The sequence below is a fragment of the Desmodus rotundus genome, chromosome 6, assembly GCF_022682495.2.
Source record: "Desmodus rotundus isolate HL8 chromosome 6, HLdesRot8A.1, whole genome shotgun sequence".
NCBI lineage: Eukaryota > Metazoa > Chordata > Mammalia > Chiroptera > Phyllostomidae > Desmodus > Desmodus rotundus.
The window spans coordinates 41,578,754-41,602,380 of NC_071392.1; the positions used below are offsets into that span (position 1 = coordinate 41,578,754).

The 23,627-nt window shown below is 35.6% G+C and overlaps 1 protein-coding gene across 1 annotated transcript in view; it reads right to left on the bottom strand.

The window, feature by feature from the left end:
* Positions 1-23,627, bottom strand: part of GNAI1 (G protein subunit alpha i1) — an 81,780-nt gene that overhangs the window by 18,226 nt on the left and 39,927 nt on the right. Inside the window, exons 2-4 of the mRNA XM_024559025.4 lie at positions 12,451-12,493; positions 12,215-12,356; positions 3,441-3,598 (exon numbers count right to left, since the gene is read on the bottom strand). Of these exons, the coding sequence (XP_024414793.1) occupies positions 3,441-3,598; positions 12,215-12,356; positions 12,451-12,493 (343 nt within the window). The remainder of the gene's footprint in view (positions 1-3,440; positions 3,599-12,214; positions 12,357-12,450; positions 12,494-23,627) is intronic.

Sequence of the window (23,627 nt, forward strand, 5' to 3'; positions counted from 1 at the left end):
CCTTCCTTTTTTTTATGCAGTGCTGTGTTTATGTTCCAGGCATTACTCTTTTCTTGGGGATTTAGAAAGTTAGTTTTTGAGCAGATAGTGAGGAAACTTCTGGCCAGAGGCTAAATTCAATGTTGTTCCTTTTCAACCAGCCTTCAGTTACATATAGAAAAACACTACATGTAAACCTGTACTCTGAATTTTACTGGCTTTCTAAATCAATATTCAAATTTTACTTCTTATTGATTTTAATCACTCATTCAATACTCTGTCAATAATGCCAAATATGTTGATATAAAAATACAGTGGTGAAATACCATGCAACTATTTTGTATAATTTGCATCAAATTATGTAGTACAATCCATGTTATAGAAAGTACATGTATGCAGAGATCAGTATGAACCTGAGTAGTTAAAGAAGGATTTGTGGATAGTGAGGGGTATAAACAGAAATCTGACTGATGAGACAGAAAAAAAGGAACATCGTTTACACTGGGACAAGCAGTAAACCAGTATGGGGGCAGGAGTAGTCACATCCTGTTTCTCAGAAAATAAGGCCACTAGTAGGCTATGCACAACCTAAAATGAGAAGTCTGGAATTAATCCTAAGGTCAGCTGAATGTGGAGAGTATCCCTGCAGTGCTTTGCAGTAACTGGGGCAGAATGTGAAAGACAATTTAGAAAATAAATTTAGGTACAGAGAGGTACCACCTATTGCAACTTTAATTAATGTTATGCTCTGGAACTGTTCCTTAGCCATTTAGAATGGGGTCTTTCAAACAAAAAGAGCTCAATAAATATTTGATTCACTGGGGATGGACCTGGAAAATTACCCAAACACTGAACTGGTAACAAAAATGTTTTAGACAGTAAAGTACATGTATCTGGTGTTGACATACAGGAATACACAGAGAGACAATAGCTTGAATTATCTGTATTGTACTTAATTTAACAGAATCTTATTACCTTTTACTGCATTGGTGATAACCCCCAGTACTTTATCTGTGTTTTAAATTCAGTAGTACAGCCTTACTTATAATCAGTAATGAATATTTCTTGATATTTAATGTGTAAGACACTTGTTTATATTCAATAAATATTTTTCAAAAGGAAAACATTTTTAAAAAAATTCCACATATATAACGTTATACCTTATTGTAGAAAAATCTGACTTAATAAACAAACTAAACAGTTCATGACAAGATTTTACTAACTGTCCCTATGAAATATGGAGCTACTTTATTTAAAATGTTCTGATTGTTCATAAGTACATTTCTTTGCTTAAAACTGCCATAATTGTAATAGTCTAAAAATGATGCTCATTTATATTTCAACAAGACAAAAATAGGCACTGTGAAAAATTCCAATTGTTTTAAATGTTCAGAAATTTAAAGTGTAAATTGGTGGTTAGTCTTAAAGGGCAGCTTTGCAGCATCCCCCATCTCCAGTCAAAAACCGAGAAATACAAATGCCCTGTACTCACTACGAAGAAAAGATTTCTACGACTTCATTCATTCTTGAAAAATGACTCCATTATCTAAGGTCAGAACCACCAGTAATGAAATACTGGGGAGCCAAAGCAATATACAGGGTCCGGCACAAATAATGCTCCTTTTTTATTACAAAATCATAAGCATGTAACTCTGTAGCATAACAATATCACACTCAAGCACACCATATGACATTTTAGGTGAAATGTCCAAATTAAAACTCTAAATTATTACACCATATCATTACCTTACAAACACACTCATGCAGGCGATACTTCTGCCAGACCCTGTATTTTTCTCCTTCATGTCTAAGCATTGTACACAAGAGAGGGTCTTGGTGAACAGACGGAGGACCACCCCAGGAAGACCACCCCATATGGGGAAACATATTTCAATCTATTGTCCCCTACATTACCGAAATAGCTCCTCTTGCTGGGCTCAGCTCAGAGCAATCTTCTTGCCTTAATGGTGATTCTCATTTAGATTGTCCTGCAGGTACTTGCGGTGCCAAAGCAATATTATGATGGCCTAAGAGTTGTGTTCTTGCTCTAAGTACTTTTCCTTCAATGTCTCTTCTAGCCTCTGTAAAGTCTGGTTTATTAACTCATTCATTACTAAGCAAGGGCATATTGAGTGATGGCTGTGAGTCAGGCAATGGAGATAGAACACCAGACAACAACAGACTTTAATGAATTTATAGTATAGTGGCAGAGACAGAAAATAATCAAATAGTCTTAATATAAGTAAAAATTTGATGAATTCAAAATAAATGTAAATCTGTGAGTGTTATGAAAGAAAATATATCATGTTATGAGTACATAAAACAAGAAGGCAAGGAGCTACTCAGTGAGTCAAGGACTATTTCTTAGTAGAAGTGACACCAGCTGGAGAGACAGGCTACATAGTCAGTAAGAAATGTTATCATTCACGCTAAATCATTCATGTAACACGCACAGGGTACTCTGATGTGCAGTAAATGACACACTGTACAATAAGCAGAGTCATGTTTTTCACTGCGGCAAAACATGTATTTACAGAGAGCCTTTAAGGTCTGTTACCATCAATCTAATGCTCACTTGTGTTCCTAAGAGCCAACAGCTCTGTCAAGAAAATGGAACAAACTTGGAAAGTAAAGTGAATGCATGGCACATGTTTTAAGGCCAATTAGATGAGATCGGGCATGTTCAGGGTGGTATGGCCATGGATGTTTTAAAGCCAATTAATGCTACTCATATTATACCCGACATTTTTGAGTATATGTGCCAATTATGTAAACCAATGATTTTTTGTTCTATGTAGATCACCAAACAGAATGTTTCCCAACTAGGTTCTATCACAACTTGCTTTACAAACTTTCTGGGCCACCATCTGGAAAATCAGGCCAGACTTCTCTTCCAGAAAACTACTTAGGTATCTGTAAGCAACATCTAATGCAAAAGGGCACATACAATTCCCCATTTTCAAGTGTAGAGCTATTTACTCAGTGGGAAAATATCTTGGAATCACCATGTGTCCCTTCAAAGGGGGTGCAGTTATTCAAGGTGCCTGTCACTGGACAAGTAACTCTTCTCAGGTACCATTAGTATCATGAAAATAACCCAAATCAGTTACCCTCCCCTTTGGCTAGTCCCAGGCAAAGCAGAGATACACCCACATTCAGACTGAATTTCGGGAAGTTCCAATTACTTTATTGGAAGTATACTGGAAACAGTCTCATTCTACATGTTTCAGTTACAGTTACATAAAGCATAAGTCTCTTGAGACACTTTTGAACACAAAGGAAATAACAACATTGCTATCTGCAAACATACAGAAAAGAAAGTTTTAAAACACTGTCATTCTGAATATCCTGAACTGTATAAGAACGTGTCAGCCAATTCTGCGATAAAATTGACTTGGAGGTATATTTGACTTGTAAGTAATTATTCATGATAGTTTAGTTCTGAAGTTATGACTACTTACTATGCTGCAGAATCATTAAGCTGGTACTCCCGGGATCTGTTGAAGCAGGCTTGTACGCCACTATCTTTCCACAATCTCTTTATAACTCCAGCAAGTTCTGCAGTCATAAAACCTTCTTCAGCAGCTCCAGCAAGCACGAAGAGTTGACGGGCATCATCCTGAACATTCAAGACCATTTAAAAAAGAAAGTAAAACAGGATATTTTACAGATAAAAGGTACAAAGTGGGCATTATAGATAACCAAAAGGGCAAATAAAGTGAATTTCCTTTTTTTAACATTTTTATTTATTGATTTTAGAGAGAGAGACAGGAAAGGAAAGAGAGAAACATCAATTTGTTGTTCCACTTATTTATGCATTTATTGGTTGATTCTTGTATGTGCCCTGACTGTGGGGAATGAACACGCAACTTTGGCATATCAGGGTGATGCTCTCACCACCTGAACCACCTGACCAGGGCAGGAATAATTTTTTTTTTCTCTAACACACCACTTTAAAAAGTTGGCTCATCCAAAAGAGCATAATCTTCAATCAGGGGAGTACATTTTGTGGTTTTGTGATAGCTATCAAGGCACTGGGAGCTAGAAGTATGACTATCCTCACCGTTATTAACCAACCGTCCACTGATGGTCTGTTGTACACTAACGATTATCTCTTTCGAGAAAACAGAAGGAGAATGTATGCTTTGCCACCCCTCCCAAAAATGTGTCTAATGGAATAAGCAAAAATAATTTCCTGAGATTTTCAGAAGATACTAAAGTATGTATACAATAGTCTCCCTTATCTGCAGTTTCAGTTACCCAGGGTTAACTGGGTAACTGTGGCCTGAAAATATTAAATTTTCCCACCCACTGACATAGTCATGGCTCCATGATCCAGGATCACCCGAAGTAGATGATCCTCCTGAAATATCATCAGAAGGTCAGTAGCAGCCTAACGCTGCATCACAACGCCTGCATCATTCTCCTCACTTCATCTCACCACACAGGCATTGTATCCCTTCACATCACAAGAAGGGTGAGTACAGTACCATAAGACTTTGAGAGGTAGAGAAAGAGACTATATTCACATAGCTTTTAATACAGTATATTGTTATAATTGTTCTATTTTGTTACTAATTATTGTTGTCAATTTCTTACTGCACCTAATATATGTTAAACTTTATCTTAGGTATGTATGCATTGGAAAAACAGTATAAACAGGGTTTGATACAATTTATAATTTCAAGTATCCACTGGGGGTCTTGAAAAGTATCCCCCGTTGATAAGGGGAGACTATCATCCATTAAAATCAATGGGCCAGGAGGATGGGGCAGGTGTTTGCTTATGCAGGTACAGGAAATAAGCACAGCTTTGGAATGCAAATAATCATGATGCATATAGAAACAGAATGTAAAATAATTTAAATAAATACTATGTATACAGAGTTAATTAAATGTCCTTAAAATCTGAGATTACAAATATGTGCAGTTATTCTTTGCCCACAGGTAATCAAGTTCATTGGGCCAGTGCTGCCCGAAAAAAAAGTATCATGAGCCGCTGATGAAATTCTAAGTTTTCTAACAGGCACATTTTAAAATATTGAAAAAAGTTAATTTGATAATATATTTTATTTAACCTATACATAAAATACCATTTCAACATATTGGCAGTATAAAATTATTGAGGCATTTCATATTCTTTTGATACATATCTAGTCAGTTTAGACTAGACACTTCTCAGATACTCAATAGCCAGACACATGGGAGTAGCAGCTACAGCATTAGGTAACACAACTCTAGTCTTTGGGTAATCACATAGTTAATCCAAAAATAGGGGAGGTGTGAAGTTGCTACCTTCAGAGATTCTCTTTAGCCTGAGACTTGTAGCTCTATGTTAACTGGGTAGACAATCCCTAACTTTTCTCAAACAACATTTCAGAGTATTATAGTAAATGTTTATAAAATGATGGCACACATTATGATAAGGTGTATAGAAGAGAATTTGGTGACACAGACTAGTAGAGGGTACTAGCTGACAGTATAAATTCATTCTGCTGCCAATTTCTGAAATATTTTCAGATGGAACCATCATGAAAAATAATGAAGTCTCTCGGCATGGGAACATATTAGTAGAGCATATGTTTCACTTTTTAGTAAATCGCAAGAGAAATGGATGTAAGCAACACATGTTATGCAATACACCTCAACATAACATGGTTTCAAGTCATTCTTAGCGCTATTTACTAATTCCAGTAAACAGTTACTCACTTTCCCTAATAATTACATATATATGAGGAATTTCTAAATTTGGTGATTTTTATTAAACATAAAACATAATTTTTCCATCTATTTTAGAAAATTACTTTTCACTTAGTGAGTCTTTAAAGGACTTATCTGTGATGTTAAAAAAAGACATGTTACTTGCCAGGCAACTGTGAATAGCAAGAAAAACCCTTGGATGTAGCCAAGTAAGTGTTTCCAAATTACTAAGAACTAAATGAAAATCAGGTAATTTAGAGAATGTAAGTTCCAGTTTATATAAGGCATGCTTTGGTAATTCAGCAGAAGAAATATAAAATGCTAGCATGTCAAGGGACATAATATGGGGGACACCTGACACACAGAATTTATTCAGTGACAGTACATTTTATCTGAAGCTGTTCCGCACTTAATAAGAATTCAGAAGAGTCTGCCCAGGATAAGGAAGAGACACTTTGAGGGATCATGATGGCCATCTTCTGACATATTAAATAAGGATCACTTAAAGTAAGAAAGCGAAAGATATATCAGATTTCAATTCCAGAAGAACACTTAACAAGGAAAGCTATCTAAAACAAAGGAGGGGGAGTGAGAGATTGCAGTTTTAAGCACAGGCTTATCGATTTTTTCTTGTAATATAGCAGATAGATTTATTAATGAGATTGAGTTTAAACAGAAAACACCAGAAAGCACTTCTATAATAGAAACTGAAAAATATGATAGAGTCTTAAAAAATAGTGACATCCCTGAATTTTTGTACACAAAGATAATATATTGATGTCATGATTGACATATGTAAGGGAATCTTTTGTTTTAATGGTTGAACTCAATTATTTCATTGACCCTGGACAACACATAGGAAAACAGCTATCTGCTTTCTTCAAAGTTAGTGTACCCTTAAGTAAATCCTGAGAACTTCAGAGGAGTCACCAATTCATGGTGGCAATCCCAAACACGAAAGGATTGCTTTGCCTAAGACATACATTAGTGCAAAATGTTTTTTTCTAAAGACACAAATGTAATGAAAGTAAAAAGTAAGTGAAGCAAGGAAATAGGAAGTCATTTTCCTTTTTTCCCATAGCACTGTTTAAAAGGGGTAAAAAGCCTAAAACTAAAATAATCTAAGTTAATTTTAACTAAATTGCAGATGGCAAAAATTCTAAATAAATTGCAGTGAGTATCAGCTTCATTATGTAAAGAGAAATTATGACAAATGTGTTAGTCAAATACAATTTTTATGTATACATTTATAAATCTTGTAAATGTATATTTTTATTTTCAATTAATAAAATAAACAATGTTGAAGTGTTCTTTATATGGACAATTGAATCTGATGTTAAAAGAGATATAGAAATGTGATAATCAATACATGAACTGCAGGAAATAGAAAAATACTGTGCTAGAGGCACATGTTACATTTCAAATGAAAGTATCACTTTGCCACATACATCAATCAATATTTCTCAGAATGAAAAATAATAATCCTATGTCATCTTAGTTCTCAAACATAAACCAGAACACAAAATCGAACACTCACATGGAAAAATAAAAAGTAGAAATAACTAGAAACATTTTGAAAAACCCTACCAGAGAAGGAGAGCTAAAATTATCAATATTAAAAGCCCACAATAGTCTGGTATTAATGCAGATCAACAGGGAAAAATTCCTAAATCTAAACTTACTATATGATACAGGTGGCAAGGTAAATTAGTAAAGAAGAATATGACTATTCAAGAACATTAATAAATAATTAGACAGACATCTGAAGAAAATAATAATGTAGAACAAGGGTGTCAAGCTCATTTTCACCAGGGGCTCCATCAGCCTTGTGGTTGCCTTCAAAGGGCCGAATGTAATTTCAACTCCTTAACAGTTCAAGAGTAGTTACATTTATATAGTCCTAAAATTATTTCAGCCCTTTGCAGGCAACCGTGAGGTTGATGTGACCCCTGGTGAAAATGAGTTAGACACCCCTGATGTAGACCCTTAATCCATACATACAACTAAGTAAGTTTCAAAGGGATTAAAGAACAAATGCAAGAAATGTTAAAATTCACTCCCCTAAAATACTTCTAAAACAGCATGAATGTCTTGTAAATCTTTGGTTCAGAGAGTTTCTAAATTTAAACATAATTCTAGAAATAATAGGGAAGGTTTAAAAGAAATTGAAAAAAACAGATTAAAGGCGAGCAAAATGCAAGAGAACATATAAATTAGTGGGGAAAAGGCTAATACACATGTACTTCCAAACAAGCAAATAGATAATAGAAGCACCAAGGCTCCAACAGGTAAATGAATAAGCAATAGAATAGAGCACTAACATAGAGAAACAAAATTATAGTCAATAAAGATATGAAAAACTAGACAACTATACTAAAAATTGAAAATGTAAGTTAAATTGAAATAAAATTTACTAATAAATTGTCCAGTATTTTTTAAATATAACACTCCTAAATTTTGGCTACTTAGAGTGCTAAGAAAAGGCCCTGCCCTAAATTGCTGCTAGGAAGATAAATTGCTACAACTTTTCTCCAAAGCAATCTGGAAAACCTGCAGACAGACACAAAACTAAGTGAAGAATTAAATTCCAAAATCAGAGGACCAGAAAAGCAGTCATTATGCAGGAACATGCTGAGGCACTGGGGAGAATCTGCTGTTCAGCTATGTCAACTCAAGGCAAGGTTTTTCTGCTCCCTGTAGCCTAAATTATTCCAAGTAAGTACTTGTCAAACTACCTGTGATTAAGGACAGGTCTTGTGTTTGGATTTATTTTCTTTTGTTTCCATGCTATTTCAGAACTAATGCTATTAGAATAATAAAATGGAAATGACATACAGTATAAACCCACTTTCTTAAACTATCAGAGTTAATGTATGAATTACTCCGTCAGAGCTACAAATCTGTCTAAATGCTTACTTTTCTGTACTCATCTTGTGCTTAAGGGCAGAAACTGGTCCATGGCCCATACTTGGAGCAACACTTTTAAGCAATGCAGTGCCTTGGACACGTTACTATGCCCATACATAATTCTTCCCTAATTTCACATTATCAGAATCTAATTTATCAATATGTTATCACTCCGAGATTTAATACTCTAATTCTGAGAAAGTTTTGAAAGGATATTAGGCACAAAATTTGATTGCTCTAAGCCATCCTTAAAAACAATTTTGTTTTCTCTCATTTTAAATGATGAATGTGTAATGTTTTGCAAATCTGGTAATTGGCAAATATAAAGCAAACCACAGCAAATTAGTCAGCATCTCTTAAAATTTTAATTCTTTTTAGTCAATTCTCACTCAATTAACCTATATATTAAGATATAATTCCAATCAAGATACCAACTGGCTTTTTTGGGGTGTTTTGTCTCAACAGAGATGTGGGGAAGCTGATTCTCAAGTTTATAGTAACCTTGATAGTTTGATAAAAGAACAACAATGGGATACACGCTCTTATGCTATCAAATATCAATCAATGCCGAGAAGCAACAGAAACTAAAATAATGTGATTCAGACAGAAATAATAATAGTGGTATAGTTATTACAAATAACCACAATAGCAGCTACAAACATTTACTGAGCATCTATTATGACCAAAATGTGGTAAAAATTGATACTCATTATGTCATCACTCTTCATAACCTTCCAAGATAGATGTTATTATTATTTCTATCTTATTATATGATAAAACAAACTTATAGAGGATAAATAGTGAGTGAGTGATCTGGGAAAGGAAAGAACATATCAATGGGAAAAAAACAATGGAGCCCAGAAATACACCCAATTTAATGATATGGTCACAATTTTCATGTCACTAAGAAATGGAGTATACATAGCATTTGTCTTTCACAATTAAAAAAAAAAGAAATGGAGTATATAATAAATGGTTGTAAGGCAAGAGATGACCAGATGATCAAAATATACTTAGATCCCATGATCTAACCTACCAAGAGACACAAATAACATTTCCAAGTGGGTAAAGGTATAAATCTAAAGAAATTAAACATTCTAGAAACATTCACATAAGAGTAGTTTTAAAATGATTTTAAGGTGAACAATATCTCTCTAAGAGACACAACATAAAAGTCAGAATCGACTGCAAAAAAGATTAAGAGTTCTGTAAGAAAAATACTATTTCGAAAAAGTAAAATAAATATACTCAGAAATATTTGCAAAATATAAGAGGGCTTAATACCTTTAACATTTAAAGAGAAACGATGTGAACAGGACAAGTAATTTAACAGAATTGAATGAAGAATATTAAGAGGAGTTCATAAAAGAAATACAAAAAGAAGAGATTCCCTACTTCACTAAAAATCAGGAAAATAAAAACTAAAAGAGGAACATTTTTCTCAAGAGGTATTAGAAATTAAAATCTTGATAATATCTAAGTTGGTGAGACTCGGTAGACGCTGATGCACAATTTCTAGAAAAGACTATTAACATTGATTTTCTTCTGAAAGGAAATCTGTGGTACCTATCAAAATAAAATATCCAGTTATACTTTAACTCAAGGATAATACTCCAGGAATTAACACTTTATAAATGGAAATATATTCACCCTTCGAATATATTGCCTCTTATTTGTATTATGCTTTTTCCCTGTTTTTGTCTAGAAAATTCTCACATATGTTTCATTACCAAGTTCCAATGCCCTTTCTTCATGCCCTGGACATGTTTTATCCCTCTCTATATTTCTTAGCACAATTTCAAGAGCTTCACAGTATTTGAAAGCTGTGTAGAGGCAAGTCAACAAAACAGAGAGTAGACTATTCAAAACCAAAGTGGGAGCACAAATACATTTGCATGAAGAAGTTAATAACAATGGCTATAGTACACAGAATAGGCTGAAGGTAAACAGTTACTAGGCTACAGCTACAGCCCAGAAAGAGTTGTGTTTTTTCCCCCTAAAAAGCAGAAAATGGCAACATTCTTTGAGAGAAAAATAAAAAAGACGACTTCATAAAAAACTGCTTGTATTGACCTTTCATTACCTCCTTGAGGCTACAAAACCTTCCTCTCTAATCGCATGTAAGATATGAAGCACAATACTGTATATGTGAACTTGATAAAAATTTAAACTATCATAATTGGAATTTGTGTATATTACAATTTATACAAATTCCTTGACTTTAAGTGTAGTTGCATTCTGTGTAAGACTAAGAGCTCAAAAAGCATTTGTTGAATGAATAAATGATAAAAGTTACATACTGAATGGATAGTAGATAAGGCAAAGTGTCTGGATATGATCAAATCTTATTTCATAAATGACAATTTAGAAGAATGTTATGAATTATTAATATTGAAATCTACTTGAAAATTTTACTTCATTATACTAAGCTTTTAAATCTTTGTTTAGAAGGAAAAGCTTAGAAAATTAAAATGGCTCAGTAACCTATAGAGAAATACTAGGTTAACTTATAAAAGCTAAACTATGTTTATTTTATAGATCAATGTATATTTTCTAATGTTGCCTTCATTCATTTTTTCCCCCTATTAAGCAGTAATTGAGCCTCTATGTAAAAAAAAAAAATCAAGCAGACATTAAGAAGACAAAAAGGAGAAGTTATAGCCTCTGACAAAATATCTTCACAGTATTAGTAGGGAGGCAGCACATACCCTTATTGAATTCATAAAATTACAAAGGGACTATAAAAAAGTAGTTGTGGCAATAATAATAATACATCTACTTTGTACAAAAAGTTAAAAATTAAGCCGGAGATTCAGTTAAAGTTTTCTGGGAAGATCAAGTTTTATACCGGTTATTTAAAAAACAAATCAGCAAAGAAAAAACCACACTGAAAAAATAAAACTTGAAATAAACAGATTAAACAAGCAAACAGGGTGGGTGAGAAGAAGAAAAGGAGGCCAGGGCTGCTTCCAATCAAACCGAACACAAGCTGGGCCAAGTGAGGAGGCACAGGCCTAGGTCACCACCAACTTGCAGCACTCTCTCTCATCACATAATCTCCTGGGTTCCAGCGTCTTTACTGATAACTAGTGTGTCTCCTAAGGTCCCTGTCCTTAGCTTTGATTTTCTGATATGTACTTCCTAATAACCAATATTTTCCTATTCTAAAGACATGCAAACTTTTCTGTTTTCATTTGAGATTAGATTGCTTTCTAGCCTGGGCATGAATACAAGTAATTAGATCATTTCAGCATTGCAAATTATAAAAAGCAAATTTTGAAGAAGAGTGCCAGTACAGGCAGTTTACTAAACTCAGTAATGATGACTAAAATTGTTATGGAGATACGGAGGAACCCACTGTCACATGATTACAGAAAATAAAGCAATAGTTAGAGTTGTCCAGATCATCTGCTGGACACGGAGAATATTCCACCTGTAAAGGGATGATTATACAACCTGTGTATTCTTATTTCCCTCACTTCTAAAGCTTCTGATTTTACTCACTATCCTTCTGACTCCTTTTATAAAATGATCCTTAGATAGCTGATAAATCTGTTTGTGGAATGGCATTATTATGCAAGTTGTTCTTTTTACTCATCAGGCCTACTCCAAAGAATTTAATAACTTACCGCCCGAGCTGAGTCACCAAAGTCTATCTTCAACCTTCCCATGGCCCTAATGATAGCAATAATCGACTGAATGGTGTTACTGTAGACCACTGCTTTGTACTGTTTACATTCTTCTTCCGAATAACCAGCTTCGTGGATAATTCTAATGAGACAAAATGAAAAAGAAAATATTTCTTTTGATGGAAGGTTACACTTAAACATAAAAAAACAAATATGATGTTTTAAAATCTACTTACTTCATTTGCTTCACAATTGTACTTTTCCCAGATTCACCAGCACCTAAAGAAAAAAGGAAAATAATATAGAATATGGGAATTTCAACCTCATCACATGTATATCCAACTGCCAACACAGACACACACACACACATTTTATTTCTTTTTCTGTCTCTTACAGTTCAATTTTGTTTGATATCAAAACTATTTTTGTTTTCCAAACACATAGATAACTTGTCAAAATAAGTCCCATTTATTACTTCATAATACTTAAATTCACTAAATAAAACTCAACTGAAAAAAATGTTTTCATTGTTGTCTGTGTATATTCTCCAAATAATTAAAAATTTCAATCTTCTACAACTTAAATTGAAGCACTATAAATTAGTTTTTTTCAAGATTTTGAGCTCCTAATTGGAAGATATTTTAACTGTTTGGCTAATTATCATACTTTAACTTTTGCATCTTGTGATGTAGATGGTGGTGATGTCAGGAAGCCACATAAAATTTTTAAAATATGATATGTTAAAATAGCCACATATCCTGCAATATATGTTCAACCACCATTGTTAAACAACTGAAACACAGCCTACATGATCTGCTGCACCAGAGACAATAGTATACACAGGACAGAAATGTGTCCCCCTATGTTTTTCTCTTTGTCACTTAAGTGACAAGCGTTCCTTAAGCTCATTCTCAAACTTCTCCTCTACTCTCTACGTATACAGGGTCTCTGCCCATTTGAGTTCATACCAGTATGCCTTCATAATGTGGAAGTATTACTAATGAAATGTCCTTTATAAAGTAGAGCCCTCTTATCCCTCACACTTAACAGTTGCTGGTATCTTTATATGAATTAGATTATTTTTTATGCTTATCCTGATTGGCAGACATTGAGAATATCTGTGTATAGGACATAAAACAAATAAGATATGACAAGTCTACTGTTTAGCTCAGTGATTTTTCAACCGGTGTGCCACAAGAGTCTTTAAAACATGTATTACCTGATTATTTAATCAGGGGCACTGACCTCTTTTTCATTAGATTGTCAAATAAAAAAATGACAACACCCAAAGCAACAATAGCCGCCTGGTGTGAATGAATAAAAATTACACCTATTCTTCATCATATGGACAAAAAATATATTTTTTGTGTCCCCAAATTTTAGTAATTTGTTTATGTGTGCCATGAGATAAAGAAGATTGAAAATCACTGTTGGTTTAGTTTCACACTGTCTTTGGCAGAGCTACATACATGGACATACTTATTACCGTTCGACAGACAAGGCTCAGGATTTTCATTATCTGGGCCATATTCCCACTTTCCCAGCCACTACTACAGCGTTTTATGCTCCCAGCATTACTGAACACAATTTGGAGTTCAAAGAAAACCTACCACTGATCATGCTACAAATCTTCACACAGTTTCCATTGTCAGAATCTAATTTGCTCTTCTTCCTCTTGCTACCCTTGTGATCCTTTATCAACCATCAAACTTATCTCCATCAGCCTCTCCTGACCCACTCCCCATGTGATCCTTGTTGCCTCTCTGCACATATTTCCATTTGAATTTTCAGCAGCTAACTTCTACTACACACACAATCAACCAAAAATGCATTTGAATTTATTAAAGCCATTTATGACTGATACAACTGGAATGCCAAACTTCTGGGCTTCAATCTCTTCGCCCCTTTTCCCTTCCAGCTACACAAAGACATACATGCACCCAAATCATCAGAGGAAGTTTAGAACAGGTCATAGTTAAATGTCCTATTTGAAATTCTGTGTGAAAAATACTGCTTAAATTTGACTTTTGATTTGGTACTCAAAATTTTTTCCCAAGATAACAGCACATTAAATAGAAAAGCAGGAGCTGAGTAAGCAATGAGGGTGTTCCTCACCCACAGACAGCTTTGAAACTTTCAGGGCATCTGCCAATGAAAATAACTCCAAGATAAATAACTGGCATTTATTAATCAACAACAGTGTGCCGGCTCTATGAAAAGCACAATTGTAGGCATTACAGCTCACACATTTCTCTCCTCCGAGAGGTCCACCCACGTAACACACCTAGGAAACACCGAAGCAGTTCCCAGCAGGGCATCTCCAAGAATGTCCTGTGGGTTTCTAGGGCACTGTAAACTGAGTCAGCAGCAGGCATGCTGTGATAATGGGACACTATAGGTCCCAGTATCCATACACAGTGGTGGTGATTCCATAGGCATAGTGAACATCAATGAACAGCCAACCACCCACGATCCATTCTGGCAATGAAACAACTCAAAGGCCTAGAGGAAGGCTTCCTACATGAGATAAGCTGGTAAGATTTGATAGCCATACAAGAAGAAAAGATCAGAAACAGTTAAGAATGTGATTAGTACCAGTTAAACTATATATAACACAGACGAGACTTTTTAAATCTTAATGAGAAAAAAACAGAATTTTCCTAGTGTTAGACATTATCTTTAAATTCGAATTCACTTCATCTCTCTTAAAATAACTGGTGGCATGAGACATTTAGCTTACTTTGCAATGAGCATCTGGTTGAAGGCTTGTGGTTCAAAAAATCCTGCGATCTGTTTAATGTTAAAGTGTGGGGATGCTGGATTTTGCCGTGTATAATGTGCACCATGTTTCTCTGTGCATTATACTTGAGATTACTATACCCATGGTGTATAATCATCATACCCATGTATAATGTGCATCCTTATTTTTCCCTCGGAAATTTGGGCAAAAAGTGAGCATTGTACATGGCAAAATTATGGTAGCTTTCTTATTAATCATATTTCCACCGAATTTCTTGCTAGTTACAAGGTCCTCTCTGTGAAATACATATCCTACAGGCAGAAATGCTACAAAAAGAACTTTCAAATCTCAGTGATTTATGTAATTAGTTTTTAATTCTCACTTCTATGCAGAGTCCCAGCAGGAAAATTACAAATGCTGCAGAGTTACGGCTCCACCATTCTAAATACTAGCATTCTTTGCACACAGCGTACAGGAAAGCATTAAAGGTTGTTCTCAAGTCAGCACATTGATGTTTGAGAGACTGGCAGGAAGCAATATTCTAAAAAAAACAAAGCAAGACAAAAACCCTCATAGGTAGTAGAGAGGCAGGGAAGGAAGAAAAGGCTGAATTTTCCTAACAACGATCTGCTAGGCAGCTATTGCTTTTTACCTAAGTCCAGAGGTGGGTTTAAAATGGTGGGAGCAACCTTCTTTCAAGAATAAATAAGGACTATGTAACATATATTGGTCAGGAAAATCAAAGTGTGTGACCACTGCAGTCACTAGGCCAGGCCGGTCAAGGTGACTAGCCCATAAAGTAACTGGCAGCAGCCAGTCACCGTGAAGTGAGTGAGACTTCCGAAGAGCAGGAAGGGAGAAGGTAACTCCCAAGGAGTCAAGAATGTGCCCGATGTGGTCATGGTACGGCAGTAACTATAAAGGCAAAGGTGAAATCACCAAGGGTCCCTCAGGCCTCTACGGAAAAAGTGACTGCTCTAAAGCTAAATCTCTGAGAGCACATATTGAGCACAGCAGGTGCAGAAAGTGGAGCTCAGCATCTGTTGATAAGGCATCACAGAGATGGTGGAAGGGCACAGGAGCATCCCACAGTGACACAGAGGGCACTCACCTGCAGTTAGGGGCCACTCAAACATGGAAAGGGAAATGTATGAAGTTTGGAAGGAGGGGGGTGGCCAAAAGCAAATCAAGATATAAGTAACCCTTGGCTAGATCCTAAGTCTTTAAACAGAATTATGCAATTTACCACTATAAAAATGATAATCAGATTGTACCTGCCCCTGATTTTGTTGAGGAAAAATAAAGAAAATTTAAACTTTTAACTTTTGACCTCTGAAAACACATACTATTTCTTCTCGCAAGAAGATTTTTTATCCAATTCTCTGCTTAGGGTTCTATGTGTCTCATTTATTTCCTGCCGTCAGGGTTGTGAGCTGCCCAACATCATAGGCTGTCCAGCAGCTATTAAAATGCAGATTTAGCCACATTATGTTATGGTGAATTCCTAACACCAGTAGCCTACTTTTAAGATATCCTACTTTTTATGTAGAATTAACAGATTAAAAGTTTGTCATTAAATAAAATTAAGTTACAATTTAGTTTTAATTGGAGTAAAACCAAATTACAAATGCAATTAAAGTCACTTATATTTATCATAGTGTTACTATAGGATTAACAAGATCAACGTCCTCATATTTAAGATAGAAGCAAATACAGTAAGAGTAAGGGTAAGAGTCAGAGTAAGGACAAATATAAATTTAAAATAAGGGGCTTAAGTATCCCTATTTAAAGAAAAAGACTTTCCTTCTTTCCTTTAGAGCATTTATTTTAGAAAAACTGTAAGTAGTTTCTCCACTCTGAAATATTCTTAGGTGTGTAGATACACACACACACACACACACACACACACATACCCACACATGTTTACTTTTGGAAATAAAATAGACCTTTTTCTGTCAGATTTATGATCCAGAATGTCTTTCTCTAGGACCTGGGAGCCACTTCTTTGAAACAAAATCATCAAGAGAGGAGATGGAGCCCCCACCTCCCAGTTTCTGTGGTAGAGCAGATTCCTAACTTGGGAGGACGTCTGCTCTAAGCTGCAAAACTACTTCCTCTCATACAGATATGAGAAGTGCCTTGTCTCCTCTGGATCAGGCCAATTAGCTAACACAGGTGGTCTCGGGGCTCCCTCTTAACAGGTAAAGTCAGGGTGAACTATAGGTGTGACATACGGTGTTATGAAGCCTCTTACTTTAGGATTAGTTATTGTTTATCTTGAAAACACGCATGTAATAGGTTCTATCACCTTGGCTATATAAGGGGATGAGATTCCTTTCTGTAGCCGAAACCTTCAGCGAACTGTCTGAGATGCACACCACACCCTGCTTCAATGCTTATTCGACTATAAAAGTGTTTTCTTTTTCCCATTATCTTTGTGAAGAGAATTTCTGGGTTGGGAGAAGATTTTGTTTCTAATTATAATTCCCAACAGGGGTAAGAATCTAAAAATCTTTTTTATTTAACTACAAGAAGCTCTAAAGTTATAGTTAAATGAATATTCAGGATGGGGCAAAAGTAGGTTTACAGCTATTAATATGGAAAATGAAATAATAAATAATAATACAAGAATAAACTCTGTGTTTCGTGTACTCACAACTATAAACCTACTTTTGTCCCACCCGGAATATATAATTATAGGATATATCTCACATTCTGGGATATAAGAATAATGTGATGGCTGCAAACACCAGAATCCAAATCCTCCAAATGACCCACTTTCTCCAATCTTAACTCCCCATTAAAAAAAGTGACCACCTGAGTCCTAACTGGTATACTTCAGTGGATTGAGCGTGGGCCTGTGAAGCAAAGGGTTGCTGGTTCAATTCCCAGCCAGGGCACATGCCTGGGTTGCAGGCCAGGTCTCCAGTAGGGGACACAGGAGAGGCAACCACACACTGATGTCTCTGTCCGTCTCTTTCTCCTTCTCTTCCCCTCTCTCTAAAAACAAATAAAATCTTTTTTTAAGAAAATGACCGTCTGGGCCATTTATGCCCGAGAAAGGTATCATACTATTAGACTGAGCAAAAACTGTAGAAAAGTCAGTTGGACAAAACAAAGGAGAATTGTGGGCTCTTTCCTGGAAGCCCAAAGAAACCACATACATCAGCTACCTAAACAGGGAAATCAGTGTTTCTACAAGTCTACAGATTCAAAAGGTGAAGGTGAGGAAGGATGGAGGACTGAAGCCCACAAGCATATTTTTGGGGGCCTACAGGTTTTCTGTAAGAATTATTAATTCATTGTTTTTATTTGTATAATGACAAATAATTTAAGAAATTCTGAGTCACTTAAATGAATCCATATGGCTGAACAGAGCCTTTCACAGTCTATACTTGAATTTGTGTTATAGGTGCCTAAGACACTTAAGTACTAAATATTGTGCCTTGTTGGGGACCCATCCATCCACCACTGTATCTGGTTTGGGTGTCCATCACTAGACCCCTCACCACCAAAGAAAGGGTCCTGTGTTTCCAGCTGGCCAGAGTATGTCATAGGGAGTAAAATTCTTTATGCTTATACATCTTATATAAGCCATCAAACAAAATATTTTACATGTTTACATATAATATATATAAAACTTACAAAATAATCACTTTGAATCCCCTCCAAAAAGGGAATGAGATCTAGGCACCAATCACATACCTTCCTTGGCCTTTTGTGTAAAAGAAAAATCACAGCATTAAAAGGATGATGTGAAATCTCCCCCACAGAAGTCCTTTCCCATGACCACATCATGAAAGACCCTGTTTACAGAAGGCGCCAGAACAGAAGGAACCAGCACTGAGAGACTGACAGAAAGCTGGATGAGAGGAGCCTGATGGCACTACTTGAACGTTCAGATGGAGTCATACTCAGAGAGAACATTGCAGTTTACCATCCAAATTGGAACACTTTGAGAGTTAGAGGAGGCATGAGCAAAAACCAGGACTGACCTGGGCAAAGCAGGAAATACATCTCTCTCCACAACTGAAGACAATTACACCTTGATTTCCAAGTGATGAGAGCCAGTTCTAAGTTTGCTTTCTGTGACATGGATCCAAAAAGCATTTGCACTAACCCTGTGCCAAGCAGTATTACTTTAATTATCTTGAGCTAATGAGGGGAAAATAAAGGAAGTTAATGATGCATTTGGGCCAAGTGATGGTCAAATGATAATCACTTTATGCTTTACAAAAGTTACAGAAGTTTAGATAGAAAAAAAATGTAGAAAACATAGTCACACACAGCCCAGTGTGAGAGATATATACTAAATCCAAAACAGTCATACTGCAAGTGCAATTTACTGTAGCCAATATGTCATCATTTATCATATTAAATTAATCTTAATTTTACTTCTGAAGTGATATGTTTATATATACATGGTGTGGCAAAAGTATGTTTACAGTTGTTCATATGGAAAATAATACAATAATTAATAAATAGTAACACAAGAATAAACTTTCACATACAACTGTAAATTACTTCACCCCACCCTATAAATTTATAAAATTGCCTTATTTTATAGTTTATACAAACCCTATATACATGAAGAATTTTGCTCCCAGTGATAGCTACATGCACTTATGAAAATAATTTAGTCACACAAGGTTCTCCTTCATTAGGGAACCAGGTATTGCTTTGTCTAAAACTCAAGTCCATTTGTTCTCATGTTTTTGCCCACCTATTTATGATTTATCACTAGTAAATAGTTAATATATACAAACTTTTAAACTTTTCCTGTGTTGACTTGCAATTTTCCATGGCGCCCTCACATTTCTGAACACATGTGAGCAGAGGCACTGACCAGCTGCCTTTGTTCTCAATCTTCTTTTCAAGGATGTTTCAACAGAGAACAGTCTTGGAAGACAGAAACAACGTCTCCCTCTGGAGCAGAGGGCAGGTCTGTTTACTGCCCAGTATAATAAAGATAATGTATCCTCTGGGACAAAGATCAGGCAGGCTTACTGAACATTATGAAAAAATTGGGGATCCCTAAGTTCAAGGATCTATTGCAACATTATCCACTGCTTGCATAGCTATCGCCGCACTCTCTCTATATTGCCATCAGGGAATTGGGGCTTGGTATATCACCATAATAAATGCCCATTCTCTAGAAAGTGCAATTGTTGTAATAAAGTCCTTTTTGTCTTTGAACCAGAAATCTCATGTCCTCAGACAGCAACCATGAAATTGTTGTAGGCTAACTTGTTAGCTTGTTAGTAGGGTAAAGCCTCAGACATAGAATAGTTCTTAAACATGCTGTTCTGCTCCATTTATAATGTACTCCCAAATTTCTGGTGACTAAGGACACTTTCAGCCATTGTCTCTGTACCTGTACCCAAACTTTTAATGTCTTCCCCCAAATGGCAGTTCAAATAGGTTTGTCCTGTAAATCCAAAGAAACAGAATAGCGGTTCTCAAAGTATGATCTAAGGACCAGCAATATCAGCAACACTTAAAAAATGAATAAGAAACATCTGTAAGTGGAACTCAGCAATCTGTGCTTTAACAATCCCTCCAGGTGATTCTGATGCAAGCCTGAGATTAAGAACCACTGAGGCATCAGAAAAGTCAACTCTTTTATCTTGATTAGTGATCAGAATAATTATAATCACTTAGTTGTCAATCAGCTATAAAAGACAATATATTACTTTTATGAAAAAAAGTGCACTTCCTCCTTTCCCCCCAAAAGTGAGACAGGTAACACTGTTTTCCATTTCTGCAAATTGGTTATTAAAAGCCAGCTGGACTCTCCTATCTACTCTGCATTTAATATGGTGCAATGCATTACTTTGGATAAAATATATGAAGAAAATCCATTTTCACATAATTATGTAAGTTAGGTTAAGGGAGATCATTTCAATAGCACTTACAGATAATTGTGGATAGCGTTCTTTGATTCTACAACAAAATTTGAAAAGAGTACCATAAAGTCTGGTCATAATGCATTTCTATACACTCTTCATACATTGACACTTTATCATCCATTGGTCTATCTTGTATTTGGAATGGATCTCTGACCCACATCCAATATGGAAACTAGTTTACTTAGTTATGCAGAATTGAATGTTGATATGATTTCAATATATAAAAAACTGCCTTTTAATATTATCTATAATTTCATCAGAAGAGGCTTTAAGACTCGGGAGGATGTAAAGCTCCCAGTAGTAGAGGCAAGTTCTTAAAACCTCTATTTATTTATTCATTTTTGGGGGTGCAAAAGCTCGTATTTTATTATTAGCAACAAATACGGTTAGCTGTTTTCCTTGAAGCAATGGACTCTCTGCCAAATTCTCAAGTTCAACAAACCATAATTTATCTACCAGTCATTCTTTCAAGTAAATATGGTATTCCAGAAAAAGAGCGACTAGTTCAATTCATAACTCAATCATACAACTTCTTTTCCTCAAGATAACCAGCATACTTTGGCATATATCGGCACTTAGGGTGTACTTACCATTTGGCCACACAGAGTATTAAAGAGCTATGTACCTAGTGATCTAGATTTAATAAAAATAATGACTTTGAAAACTTTAGCATGTTTTAATCACAAGTACATAGTAGCAAAGAATACAATGAAAACCCATACAATTGGGTGCTACAGACTTGATAAATTGGTCAGTTTGGTCATGATGTTATTCCTTCTGAAGGTACCAAATAATGGAGTCATGACAGAAAAGGCAAACATTTTTGTATTACTATGAAAATAGTTATGAGGGAAGAGAGCCCTTGGTTTTTATCACCATGACATCCCCAAAGCTTACTCCTACACTTAGCAGGTAACATAAGAGCAATAAACATTTATTCACTGGCTGGGTAACAGGAAGGGAGAGCGAGAGTGAGGACCATGAAGAATGTTTAAGAAAAATGTATGTGAAAATTTATATGAACTGTGGAAGAAGGAGAATTCTATTAGAAGACCATGGGAAATAAAGAAAAAGTTGGTGAAAGCTTGTGATTGCCCATAAAACAGGTTCTCTCCTTCTTCCACTTTAATAAGAGTAGTGGCTGGGAACATGGCACCTAGAGACAGTATCTCACCCTCCCTTGCTGCCAGGTGTAAGCCACATCACCTCAATTCTCATCAATGCCATGTACGTGTAAAAAGAAAATGCAGCCTTGGATTATCTCTGTCCTGATGCTTGTATGAACTGCAAAAGAGGAGTGCCTATGGTTTTGTTCCAATGATACCTGGGGGACGGTGGGACAATGAGAAGGCAAGAACTCAGGTCCCGGAATGCCCATGTGAGGCAGAGCAGCTCAGCACTATTTAATCTTAGATTTGTTACATGGGAGACATAAAGTTATCTTCTTTAGGCCACAGTCAGGTTTAGGTTTCTTTGATACAGAGGTTGGCATTTACTCTGATATTTTTAAAATATTGATTAGATAAACAAAACAAACGAAAGAGCGCCCCATCTACAAATTCTTTTTTTGTTCTTTATTCAATCATTTTTATTGTTATTTTATTACACTTGTCCCAATTTCCCCCCCTTTGCACTTCTCTGCCTATCCCCCACTCCCAGTCAATCCCCACACCGTTGTTCATGTCCATGGGTCATTCATACATGTTCTCTGTCCAGTCCCTTCCCTTTCTTTCCACCATTATCACAAATGTTTTTAAAAGTCACCATAAATAAAGTGTAAAGGCAAACTACAGAAAAAGGAAAAATATTAGTTATTAATGAGTATCAAAGTGCAGATTTGCTTAGTTCATAATGAATTAACACTAATTGACAATAAAAATACCAATATTCTAAATTGCAAAAGACACAAACATAATTTATAAAGAAAAACACACATATTTAGTATTTTAAACTACACACACACACACACACACACACACACACACAGAGTTGTTGCCCAGTATCTAAGGAGGATTAGTTCCAGGGTCCTCCTTGGACACCAAAATCTGAGGGTGCTCAAGTCCCCTATGTAAAAGGGGACAGTGTTTCCGCAGGATCTGCATTTGCACAGAGGCTACAGGTGTGCCCACACAGCACTTCATTCACACGGACTCAGCACAGTGCTCAGTGCAGGGCAAATTCTAGTTCTGCTCTCTGGAACTTTCTGGAATTTTTTTTTCCAAATATTTGATCCCCAGTGGTTGACTTCATGAATGTGAAACATGCAGGTACGAAGGACTGACTGTATACATATATTCATGCAAAAAACTAAATATGAAATATACTGAAAATAAAGTGTTGACATCTGAGTAATATAATTGTATTCCTCAAGCATTTCTGTATTTCCAATTTTTTTCATCCTACATAAGTTTTATGTAAAATTGTACAATTTATTTAGAAAACTTTGGTCATATCTCCCCATGATTAAAGTTAAATGAAATCATCTTTAACCTCATTTGCTTCAATCCATGCTCCCATCTCATTACTCATTCTAATCACATGCTAACCATAGCAAATTACTTTTACTCCCAAAAGTTTCAAGATCATTCCTGCCTCATTCCTCCCCCTTTACTTTCTTCTGAGTGGAGCCCCTTATCAACATGGGCACTAAAAACAAAAAAAAAAAAAAAAAAAAGGAAAAGGAAAAAGGACCACGCCACACTTACGCAGGAGAACTCCTAGGGTTCAGCTTTTACAACCAAGGCCATTCCAATTTTCAGGGAAC